Source organism: Cornus florida, unplaced genomic scaffold (genome assembly GCF_030987335.1).
Source record: "Cornus florida cultivar Cherokee Brave unplaced genomic scaffold, ASM3098733v1 CherokeeBrave_3.0.0_Hap2_Chr10, whole genome shotgun sequence".
NCBI lineage: Eukaryota > Viridiplantae > Streptophyta > Magnoliopsida > Cornales > Cornaceae > Cornus > Cornus florida.
Window position 1 is genome coordinate 42073951 of NW_026775580.1, and position 13034 is coordinate 42086984.

Below are 13034 nucleotides of genomic sequence, written 5' to 3' on the forward strand. Positions count from 1 at the left end.
TTGTAACCTCAACCTCCAATCTTTATCAATATAATGTGCCGTAAGACACATATAGCCAAGATTTTGGATGGAAGTCCACAAATCAGTGGTAAGACAAATTCTTGAAGCCGATGACTAAAAAATCCATCTAAGTTTGCATTTCTCAGCTTCATATATATTAATGCAATCTTTTGTCATAGTAGTTTAAGAAAATAACTTAAATTTTGGCTGTAACACACTTAAAAACCTTTTAAAATAAGTTTTCTCCACAAAACTAAAAGGAAGTTCTTCAGCAATAATCATTATTGCAAGCTCTTTGCGACAGTCTTCTTGGTCAAACTTCCAATTACTAATACCAGAACCATCACCTCCAAAACTTAAGATTTTTTTAGTAGGGTCTTTATTACCATCATACTTGGAACAGACTCCTAAGTGTCGAATTAGAGTGCTAGTTCCATTCTTAGTAGGACAGCTATATAAGCCCCCACAATAATTGCAATTAGCCTTATCAGAAGGCGCCCCCCCCCCCCCCCCCTTCCCCTTATTTCTTCTGTTTTGTGAAATGATTCCACACCTCAGATTTTGGTGGATAACTCTTTTTCTGCAAAGTTGGCATGGTTTTTATGGTGGCTTCATTTGTTGCCTTTGTGTCTCTCTTTTTCACCATCCTAAATTTTCAACACTTCTAAAACGTATGTGTGAAGAAAATAAAAATAAAAAATGCTCAGTAAATCAATAATAGCAAATTGTGTGTATATATAAATTTCTACTTCAATATGCAAGACAAAACAACAATAACAAGAATAGGGGTTGGAGATCTGGATCTGGAATTAAAAGATATGGGTTTTGATTTTTTGAACAATCTGAAAAAAATAAATAAATAAATTGCAAAACAAGAATTACAGTCTTACAACCTTGATTAGTTGATTTAGAAGAAAAAAATAAATAAATAAATAAAAATAAAAAATAAAATAAAATAAAAACAAAACCCATACATACAAGTTAGCAGTTGCAGAGAGAGAGAGGGAGGCAAGCTTGAGAGTTGAGAGTAAATCAATAATAGCAAATTGTGTGTACATATAAATTTCTACTTCAATATGCAAGACAAAACAACAATAACAAGAAATTGTAATGGATTCAACTCTAAAACAAAAAATAAATAAATAATCTATAGTACCTATCGATATGACAGCAGACGATGATGAAGGATGACAGGACAGAGGACGGTGGCGAATAGGGGTTGGAGATCTGGATTTGGAAACTGAAAGATATAGGTTTTGATTTTTTGAACAATCTGAAAAAAAAAAAAAAAAATGGCAAAACAAGAATTATAGTCTTACAGCCTTGATTAGTTGATTTATAAAAAATAAATAAATAAATAAAAAATATAACAAAACCCATACATGCAAGTTAGTAATTGGCAGTTGCAGAGAGAGAGGGGTGCAAGCTTGAGAGTTGAGAGACAGTTGGCCAGCGGTTGAAGCTTGCGAACGGTGAATCCGATCTGGAACAACGAGCGATGGAAACTAAGAATATGGGAGGCGGAGTTTTTTTTTTTTTTGGAAAGTACTTAGGGGAGGCGGACTTTGAGAATGAGAGTAAAGGAACTAGGAAGTAAGGTAAGGATACTAAGGAACCTAGGGTTTCTATATACCAAAAATAGTGTTCGACTTTTATTTATTTATTTATTTTAAGTGTTCAACTAATTCTTTCTTTCCTGATTTTTATTTTATTGTTTTTCTTAATTTCCTTAATAATACAATAATAAGTTTTTATTTTTATTGTGTATATATATAATTTTATATATAGCCAATGTTTCAGTTTTGATTATTTTTTGTTGATATATGTTTTCATTGTGACATGCAATGCTTATTAGAAGATACCATATATATATATATATATATGAGTCCTACTATTTATCCTGATAAATAAAAATTTACTACTTCACGTAAATATAATAATAATAGGAACTATTTAAAAATATAATATGACCTATTTAAAAATAGAAGGTAATTAACTATTTAGAAAATTGTAAATAGAAGGTAATTAACTATTTAGAAAGTTATAATCTCCTTTCTAGATTTCATATTAATCTAGTATTTTGTTATTTATTAAAGTTTCAATCACTATGTATATCAAATTATATATATATTTGTTTTATGTATACATCACATTATATATCTGTAAGGATTCTTTATATATAATTAGATTGTGTATCCCTTTTGTTTATATGTAAAAGATTGTGTCTTTGATCATTAATATACATCTATTACTTTGATAGGCATTGATATATATATATATATATATATATTTGTTTTATGTATACATCATATTGCATATATGTAAGGACTCTTTATATATAATTAGATTGTGTATCCCTTTCGTTTATATATAAAAGATTGTATCTTTGATCATTAATATACATCTATTACTTTGATAGGCATTGATATATATATTTGTTTTATGTATACATCACATTGCATACTTGTAACGACTCTTTATATATAATTAGATTGTGTATCCCTTTCGTTTATACTTTATATGTAAAAGATTGTGTCTTTGATCATTAATATACATCTATTACTTTGATAGGCATTAGTGATTAAAGCTAATTATCTATCTGACTATCTGACACTCATAAACAAAAAAACAAAAAGAGAAATTAAAAAAAAAAAAATGCAAAGTATTGAAAAATTATAAAATATTGCAATTTTTGTAGAGGAATTCCTCTAATAATGAGTCAATAATGCAAGTCAGATATTAAAATAATCAATAATATCACTTTCAGTAGATGAATTCCTCTAATAATGCTTAATGAGTCAATAATTCCTATTTTGAAAAAAAAAAAAAATTGATATTTTTCTATGGCCTTAAAAAGAAATAATTTATTCAACAGAAATAACTTTTTTATTTTTTGGATCTTATCATAATTTATTCAATACAGATAATTTTTTTTTTTTAATCATCTTTTTTCATATATATATGTTTTTTGAATCTTGACAAAAGATATAATATTAGATATAAGAAGAGGAAATTTGAAAGGGTTGTTGTGTCATTTAAAAAGTAATAATCATTTAGTTGTAAAGTTAAGGTTATAATTGACATTTCATTTAAGATTGTAGTGTAAATGTAGAAAAAGGAGATGCAAATATGGCCTTCCTTATAATTTTATATTAGGTATATACTATATATATTATTAGTATTTATATATTTTACTAAGCAAAAGATTTCACAAGGACTGTTAGAGCAGAAATGGTAATGCTAGATTCTTTTCTCTAAAATGTCCAGCATTCAAATCTCTTAGTTCCTTATATTTTTGTGCCTACTACGATTACTGAAAGTAGTCTGAATGTGATAGGTTGTGTAGGCTTCATTTTCGGGTTGGGTGGGCTTATGAGATCGGGCTTGATGTTCGGGTTCTTTCAGCGGGTTGAACTGGCTTTAGCATTTCGGGTGGGTTCGGGTTGGGCTTCGGGCTTCATAACATATCTACCCGAGCCCAGCCTGAATTGAATTCGGGCTCAATAAACTCAGCCCAGGCCTAGGCCCAGAACAAAAAATCATTGTCCAAGCCCGTAAAAATGCGGGCTGGGCTCGGGTAAATTCGAGTTGGCCCGCTCGAGTTGCAGCCCTAGTTAGGATGCGTATATGTAATGGGATGTCTAGCTGGATATAGTGGTTTATTGTGTGCCCTGGTAGGTCTATGTACCCATGCCCACTATATGTGCGTTTTACATATTGCCTACTATTCAGGTTGAGGTCGCCCTATGCTCCAGTGAGAATCCTTTTAGTGTGTATCTATATATATATACGGACTACTTAGTTATTGTTAAGTTGACTAGAATGTATACGTGTATCGGGTCTCTGTTTGGAATGTAGTAGAGTAGAACTTGTTCGTGGACCTGACCTATTATTATTTTTCAGGTATTCGTCAGGTGTAAAGATGGTTCGTGCTGAGCAAAGACCAGTCTACTTCACTCTTCCGAATTTACATAGGAGTTTCAGTTATGTTTTAGTTTTCAGATGTAGACAGTTGTTACTTTTACTTTTCAGTTTTGGTTTTCTAGGGGTCCACACAGTATAGATTCCCGAGTTGTATTACTGAAGGATTAATTGTATCAGAAGAATTAATTAATGGAAATTTATTCCGAGGATTTAAATATTGGATTATCATTTTAGTTTTCATTTCAGCATTTTTATCTATTTTTATTCATCCTTTTGTATTCTGTGTTCGTTTATTGCCAGTTTGTTTGTTATATCCCCATGCTTTCGGGTGTGGGCCTAGCCAACCTACACGTGGAAATATGGGGGTATCACAGTGGTGGTGGTTATCGACTATTGGGATGGTGGCAGCAGTTGTCGACTATGAGGATAGCGGTTGTTGGGATGATGGTTGTGGCGTTGTGTGGTGGGGAATGGCGATGGTGGTGGTGACGTCTACGGCCTCCACCACCACCATCAGTTGTGGGACCTGAAACAACCTCCGACCTAGCATACCTTGCAAATGGAAACCATTACAGGCGTTGCCAAAGTACCAAACGGAAAGCTTTAGTGATCCTCAGTTTCAGTTATGGCGACCCATCTCAGTTCGTTAATCTCCACGCCCATGTTATCCCGGTGACCCTTGTTCGTGACCGAACCCCAAAGATCCCTTAGAAATCCACCGACACTCACTGTCGTCTTGTGTTATCCTTCTTGCTCGTCGTTGACCAAGCACATCCTTGCTCGTTATCGGCGAGTTCTTCAAAGGTTTCTATTGTCACAGTTTCACTGTCATGCTCGACCTTTCATTGTTGTTCACTCTTTGCTCGTCAAAACCGCTGCGGGGCTCTGTTGCGGTCGATCCGTACGTGCAGATTTAACCGGCCTCTATTTTTTTGGGGCTTTGTTGCGGCTCCCTCAATGTCATGGTGGCGACGGCTCCCTCATCGTCGTGGTGGCGACGGTAGTGAATGCACTACAGTGGGTGATTTTGGAGATGAAGACGATGGTGGGTTTGAGGGAGAGGCAGTGGTGGCTTTGTTAGGGTTAGGGTTAGGATTTGAGAGGGGAAAAAGAAGAAGAGGGTGAGGAGAGGGAAAAAATGAGTTTTTCAAATGGGTTGTACCCGGTAACCCATTTACACCTATTAGATCCAAAGGTATTTTAGTCAATAAAAAATGATTGTATTGTTTAAATTGATAATTTAATGTGTCAAAGGGCACTAACATCAATTCACCATTGCCAAAGTGTCTTTGTCAACTATATCAAACCAGAGGGGGTGTTATTGTCTAAAAATAAGCCAACTTATATTTGTCTGTCCTTACCCCAAACTTTAGGGGGTGTCATTGTACTTCACCCAAAATAATAATAATACTCAAATTTTCCAATTTCAAAGTGCAGCCTTAGCACTCCCAAACACACATTAACATTGCTGAAGGTGATGTGATGGTCATGCAACTCATTCCATTTCCTATTCCTAGGTACCTCTTACACCACATTCTTAACGATGTGGAAAAACAAGATATTAACTAGGGGAAGGGGGGCTTGAACATGGACACACCCGCTCTGAAGGCATTATACTAAAAAGGCGACAAAGTAATGCCCAACGCAAAAAAGAGTTATATAGCTACAACTATTGCAACAATGTGATGATACATAAAGCTAGCATGAGAATCAATGGAGCTACGACAATTTCCAGAGCAATTCGCTGCAACTTATTCATAATTTCCAGTAAAAAGCAATGGGATAGGTAAAATTAAATATATTCATTCATTTCAAGTCCAGTTGAACCCCTAACCCTATTTCTTCTCGCCACCACAAATATAGGCTCTTGACCATTGTGGTACAACTACTTTTATCAGGCAGTAACAACAGTAAATGACATGCGCAATTAGAAAAATTGGAAGACATATCTCTCCCTAAACTTACGAAGGACTGACAAAGTTGCCTGTGAAAAGTTGCATTTTAAAGCCTAAGAAACAAAGGTTTTGCCCATTCCAATAAGTTGCTTATAGTTTTCTGACTAATCAATGTGAGATCCAAAAAACATTACCCACATGAAAACTCACATGATAATAGTCTTTTATTGTCCATCTAAAACATAAATTCGAAATCTATCCTTGATGTTTCTGTGGGCGCTTCATTTTGAGAAGATGAGAGACACCTGCTACAACATGTAACCGACTGCTTGGAACCCCCGTCTTTGCTAGTGCCCTCCCGTATTTGTCCAGCAGTACAAAGCAAGGAACATATCTTATGTCATAATGTAGAAGCTGCAAATAAAAATTTTATATTCTACATCAGCTGGAGCATTTATGAAGTAGCAATAAATGCAGTTCAATTAACCAACGGCCAGTGACCTAGCGTTATCAGCCTCTTACGTTCCAAAGGGAGGTCCGGGATTCAAGTCTCGGAAGAGACAAGTGTGTGTGAGTACCAACTAGAAAAAAAAAAAAAAAAATGCAGTTCAATTATGCAGAAATTATATGGTGAAGAATTCGCCGGACAGACGAAGCTAAAAAAAAAAGGAAGGAAGGAAAAAAATTAAATAAATAAATGGCAGACCATTAAAAAATTTAGATTCCACCAACTCAACATTAAAAATTCAATTAATTTCAATTTATAGCAACTGAATTTTCTTCTAAACCTTCTGTAGAAAATCTTTTTCCTTTAGCTTAAAACTTTGCAGCCCAGAGAAGTACAAAAGATAGAGGAAACGTGATGGGAAAAAATACTCAAAAGAAAGTTTGCTTTTAAAGCTGACACGATGACCGCAAAGTGAAGCTAGATACAAAATCTAAGATATAAATAACTCCAAGAGGATAGCCTAATAGTACGGCTCTCACCTCACATCTTGGAGGTTGGGAGTTTGAATCTTCTTGAGGCCACCCCAAGGGAAATTTTCGATAATTGCCCCGTGCATGTAGGACAGGGATATTGCATGCGCCCTATGGTGGACTATGGGATGCTCTAAAAGGCCTGACACCACTAGTGTCGACCAAAAAAGAGAAAGCCTATTTATCAATAAACTTGTCTCACCAGATCTTCTAAATGGTGTTGTTCAGTGCATCAGATGGAAGTGAGCCTGTTTTACCACTTGCAAAGCCAGAACTTAATACTCCACAAACTTAACTCTAGCAATTGCCAATTTTTAAAACGCAGCTTTATCTAATTTGAAGGCAACTTCAGATAAAACTGAAAGATCATCACTAGCTTGCTCAAATAAGGAGCTCTTATAAAACTTAGCTTCCTTTTACTTGTGTCCCAAATCTTGGGGATACCTAGACATGCTTCTGTAAACAACACTGACCAAAAAAGTAGCTCATAATATCACACTAACTCGTGAAACTATAGTGTTCTCTCAATTCGAAAATCCAGGATTTGAATTGATGTCCTTTCATTGATTCCTCCTAAAATGCATTGATTTATCCTAAACATTTTATTTCAATTGGAATTTGGTTATAAATCACAAATTATTGTAGATAGAACTACTAGTGCTCATTCATATCACAAATCTACAAAGGCTTACCCATTACCTAAGCAATAGAACGGCCGACTAGGGATGTCAATTTAACCAACCCCGCCGCTATTGGGATGGGTTTGGGATCATCCTAACAGGGTTAGGGGTGGGTTTGGGAAGAGAGTTTAAAACCCACAAAGGCTCAAACACGCCCGATTAATAATTAATATATAAATAAATATTCTTTTATTAGCTATAAATTTTTTATTATTTATTTCTTATGATAATTTTAAATTTCAACAACATTTTAGTTCTTATGATTGTTAAATATTTGACTATACTAAAATTTTTATACAAAATTTATCTTAAATTTGTTCAAGTTAGAATTTTTTTTTTTTTTTTTTTTTTTTTTTAAAAGATGTATACTAGGGCACACCAAACCCGAACGAACTTCAATGTGGGATGCCCCAAACCGGGTTTGGGAAAAGTTTTTCATTGGTGGGACAGGTTTGAGAAAGAGGTGCCCTGTCCCGAACCCACCCCGTTGACATCCCTACAGCCAACTACTTAATATTCAACAAGAAAAATATGAATCTATATATATATATATATAACTCAGAAAGGTGATGAATGATTAAACTGAGAAGTAAAATGAAGACATAATTGCTTTCAAGTGGAAGGCCATCAGGTCTGCCAAATTACTTTTAATGTTTGGCAAATAGATTAAAAAATCATGATGGAGTCAAGGTACCTCAGGCTGCCATTTCTCATTTTCAGCATCAACCATGACAATGCTGAGCCAATCAGAATTCCTACCCTCTACTTCCAAGACGAAATTAAGCAAGGAATTGCAAAGCCTGCACTTGGGCGAGTAGAACTCCACCACCGTAGCCTCTTTCCCACTTGCCAAAGCAGAGGCTAGTGCTCTCTGCTCTGCCTCTCCTTGTTCTTCAGAAGTCAAGGTCTTTGTTGTTTTCAAACTGCTCCTTTGGCTGATTCCAGCATTTAATTGAACCGGGGATTTGTACCATGGAAGTTGGGATTTTGGAATTGAGTCAAAAAAATTGAAAGCAATGGCAGTGACATTTTGCAAAGACTTGAATAGCCATGGAGCCTCAAAGCTGCAGTGATTGTGGGCGTTAGGATTCTGATGTCCATCCCATGGCCATTTCAAGCAAAATAGAGGTTGTTTGGAACCCATGTTATCCTTTGACTTGCTATCTCTGGAGTGAATCCTGTGGAAATGGATACTTACACCCATGCTTATACGTCCAGAATCTTGAATTCACTGAGGGAAAGCAGTTTGAAACAATTATGAAGAGGAAAATTCAAGAAAACCATTATCAAAATTCTCATTGTTCAAAATGCAGATCGAATTAAAATACGCAACTAAAAAATGAAAAAATGAAACAAATAGTCGAGCAAACTTTCTATGTAATGCATCCTTAAATTGATTAGGGCTTTAATTTTGAAGCACCACTCAAAAATAAGTATTTGCATTACAAAAGAATGAAGAAAAACCTCACAGGCACATAATTAAATAAAAGAGAACATGAGTGCCTTTCACAGGAACATGATGAAAAATAAAACGTAACGCAAGTGCATTGATCAGCAATGTCTAAGATTGGTTAATTTGAAACAAATATGAGATTAAAGCTCAATGTATCGGACTTATAATAAAAAAAATAAAAAAAAGCTCAATGTATAGGACTCAAGATACACAACAAAACAGAAACATAATGCACATATGAAGAAAAACGGATTACTTCAAAAAAACTCAAGTAAAACGAGAAGCTGAAATGGCTTTAAGAAAAAGTTTCCAGATTTATATGTCCAACCTAAGTTGCACAATCCTTCACAACGGGTGCCGCTCTCACGCTCCGCGCGCGTTCTCGTTCCCATTCCCACTATTTTTTACTTAATTTTGCTGCTTTCACGGTCACGCTCCCGCTCCCACTCTCGCTCCCACTCTCAAACTCGCTCTCCCTCTCACTCTCGCTTCATGTGAATTAGTGTCCAACTGATGAATAAGGCCTATTCCCATGTGGGAACTCTCGGAATTGGTAAAAAAAACAAAAAAAACAAAATATGAATTTGCATAAAAACCACCAAGCACAGTAAAAGAAAGAATAAAACAACTTATAGGTACATCATGAAATTAAAACAGAACAAGAGTGTAACAAGCTACTATCTAAGAATAGCATCCTTTTCTTCTTCCTTTTCTCTTTTTTCTTTTTTCCCTTTTTTCTTTTTCGGGATAACTATGCACATGAATATGTGCCAATTAGGAGTTGAACTCCGTGCTTCCCCTATTGGAACAATAGATACCAACCGACAGACCGCGATCAAACTAAAACTGAAGTTCAATGATTAGTTCTGCATACATGGAGAGACATTGTGAACTATACACAATGATCATTAAGTTAAAAAACTAACCCATTAAGTAATAGTGTGATACCAGAATTTTAAAATAGCTTTAGCCAAAACGTATCCAAATTTATATACCAAAGTTGTCGAGTGTAAATGTAAAAATCAGAAGCAGTGTAATTGAGGATGTTCACTCTGCCTCTTCTTCAAATAAAAAGAGTAACTTCGTGAAGGTCTGACTTATCACTTGGTAGACCTCTATTACTGCACGAACATCAGAAATAAAAAAGAAAAAGAAAGCTACAGAAAAATCAAGCCTATGCTGAATTTCACTTTGAATATGTTCTCAATAGAAATTTGCTTGTGAACATGATCAGATAATTGGGGATCTCGATCAAGACAAGTAACCAAGTCTCAAGGAAAATTGAGAAATGCTGAAGTCCCAATGAAAATTGAAAAATGATGAAGCTGCAATAATAAACATTCTGGGGGAAAGATGATATTTGTGAGGAATAAAAAAGCAGCAATAATAGCAATAAAGAAGATAAATTAATTTGGAGAGTAGCTACAAAGTATTTCCCACTTTTAGGGAAAGGAAAGGAAATTGAAAAAAAGAAAAGAAAAGAAGAAGCTGAATTCTCATTAGGTGCAACCAGCTTTGAATTCTCATTTAAGAAAAGATCAGACTGAAAACATATTAAGGTAACCCATGGATCAAACTTAAATGCATGAATCATGAATGAGATTAGAGATCAACCGATAATGTAAGACACTGGTATAACCCAAATCAAACCTAAAAGCTCTAGGAAAATTAAAACTCAAATCTTCCAAATTCACTGAGAAATTGATTAGAATTTCATTAGAAGTAGAGTATTATCATGGTATACACGAAAAAAAAAAGAAAAAGAGAGAGAGAGAGAGACTCTCAAAGCACTAAAGAGAAACATTATGGTGCCTTTGAAGATGCAAATCATTATAGTCCATGAGTTAAACATAAATTTTAAAGTGCGTATCAAGTGAATGTATTCCAACTATTCCAGGGCATGAAACTGAGTTCATATTATGAAAAGAAATTCTAGACCGAAATACGAAGAAAAATTCATATGCAACAAGTTAGTAATGGAAGATTGACACATTGAAATTTGAAGAGACATGGGACTATATTTAACGAAATGGTATCACAATAACAAGTAACACAATATAGAGTTATATCAATAAAAGCAGCAAATAACTTCTGAGTAATGGTGACAACTATTAAGCAACAAGGAAGATTAATCATTTCACTTTGCTCAACAACAACAACAACAAAACCATATGTTTAGAGAGAGAGAGACTTTGAATGAAAAATGGGGCACTAAAATAAATTTCTTTCACCTTATTAGTTCAAGTGACAAACATGCCCCCAACTCTATTTATGCAGTGCGTTGCGTGAATGGTTCAAAATACTTGAGTGTAATTATGGGATAACAATTTCACATTATTGCTCTTTGCCTCATGCATACTTTAAAGGATTTTATTTAAATAATTTTTGGTAAATTACATTGACACCCCCCTGAGGTTTACATTTATTGCAAGTAGATGCTCAGTTTAGCAGGTGATACCTACAACCCGTGACATTTGTCGCGTGATACCCACTCCCCCGTCATTAGCCCAATGTCGTGTTAGACCTCTGGCACCATGCAAAATTCCTTTTCCACCCTTTGAGCTTGTGAAAAGACTCATCCGACACGTCACACGTGAATTGACGGTTTTAGCCCCAAAAGAAGTTTTTACATGGGCAAAAGTACCGTTTTGGCCTTCTACTGCTGGAATTGTGTTATCCATAACTTATACTTCTACTGCCGGAATTGTGTTTTACATAACTTGTACTTTATATAGTTTCATTAAATATTTAATTAGATATTACATACATGTTTAATATGCATACTAAATATAAATTTGATTTGTAAAATTTAAAATGTATACAATTTTCGTATTATATATTCACATATATACATTAAAAAAAACATGTAGTTGGATATTATATATAATTGATAAAAATTAAATACACAATTTGTTAAATTAATAGATATCTATATATTTATAAATATTTGAGTATTATATATGTGTGTGTGTAGTACCAGTTTTAGGTGCATCCAATGAGACTATGAGAGTAAAAAAGATATTTGCAATATTCAGTTACAATTTGGGAAATTTATCAAGCATATGACCTACATTTAGAAAATAAAAATTACCAAAAAATGATAAGCTTAGTTTCAATTTCCACATTTCACAACTCCTCTAATTAAACGCACGCTGAAATTGGCATCATATGAGCACCAGTAATGTCTATGGCGAGTATATATGTGAAAGTTAACACCCAATATCCGAAACCATTTCAAAAATCCTCCTAGGTATTTCATCGGGAAGGTAGTAACCCTACTAGTAAATACAAACGGTAATCAGAGAATTCCAATCAACAATCGAAGACAAAGAATGAATAATTCACAATAATCAAAGTTCACAATAAAGAAAGCAATTCAACTAAATACCAAAACTATACTGTAATGATATTAATTTGTAAGAACTCGCACATAAATCCAGTGAATAATTGGAGAGAAATGCAGTGAGCACCGAGCGTGCAGTCGAAATTGAGCATCAATATTTGAGTATAAATAGTAAGACCTGATATGTGGGTAGGATGAAAATGTGTGTGTGATATATGCATTTAGAGAGAGAGAGAGATAGAGGAAGGGACATAGGAAAACCTTTTCAAGGGCTTTAAATTGGGCAACGGTTTCGGTGTCGAGAGCCAAGAGGCTGCCTTTGATCACTTTCACGAGCTCTTGTAGGGTTTCAGGCCTCAAGGGAGGGCTTGAAGAGCGAGAATATTAAGTGTGGAGAGAGAGAAGGGGTGGGCGGTGGAGAGAGAGGGAGAAGGGGCGGCGGTGGCTTTGTGTTGCGCGGGTGGAGAGAGAAAAGGGCCGGATTGGAGTGAAGAGGCAGATATTGAGGCCCCTATTGTGTTTTTGCAGCGCCTAAAACAAAAGAGGGGTTCAAGAAATATGAAAACGTTTGGCTGAGTTTGTAGCCAAATTACTCAGTTTGTAGCCAAATTACTCAAACAAAAACATAAAATACATTTGGTAAAGAGTATTTTTAATTTATTTTTAAAATTTTAAATTATATTAATACATTATTATTTATATATAAGAGAACATTAGTTTATATGGTTTTAAAATTTATAACTTTACTAAATATAAAATAA

The 13034-nt window shown here is 34.6% G+C and overlaps 1 protein-coding gene across 1 annotated transcript; it reads right to left on the reverse strand.

The window, feature by feature from the left end:
* Window positions 1–5904: 5904 nt before the first annotated feature.
* LOC132278871 (uncharacterized) lies at window positions 5905–12826 on the reverse strand. Its single transcript, XM_059780766.1, has 3 exons — window positions 12535–12826; window positions 8172–8708; window positions 5905–6233 (listed from the first exon to the last, which is right to left on the reverse strand). Exons 2-3 carry the CDS (start codon window positions 8679–8681, stop codon window positions 6075–6077), a joined length of 669 nt encoding a protein of 222 aa, XP_059636749.1. The 5' UTR covers window positions 8682–8708; window positions 12535–12826; the 3' UTR covers window positions 5905–6074.
* Window positions 12827–13034: the final 208 nt, after the last annotated feature.

What these genes read in the sequence shown, in the direction of transcription:
- LOC132278871 (XM_059780766.1), bottom strand. Translation starts at nt 8,681, where the DNA reads ATGGGTGTAAGTATCCATTTCCACAGGATTCACTCCAGAGATAGCAAG. An exon ending in ATGAGAAATGGCAGCCTGAG is followed by an intron (nt 6,234 to 8,171) that starts GTACCTTGACTC and finishes TTTTATTTGCAG; the next exon opens with CTTCTACATTATGACATAAG.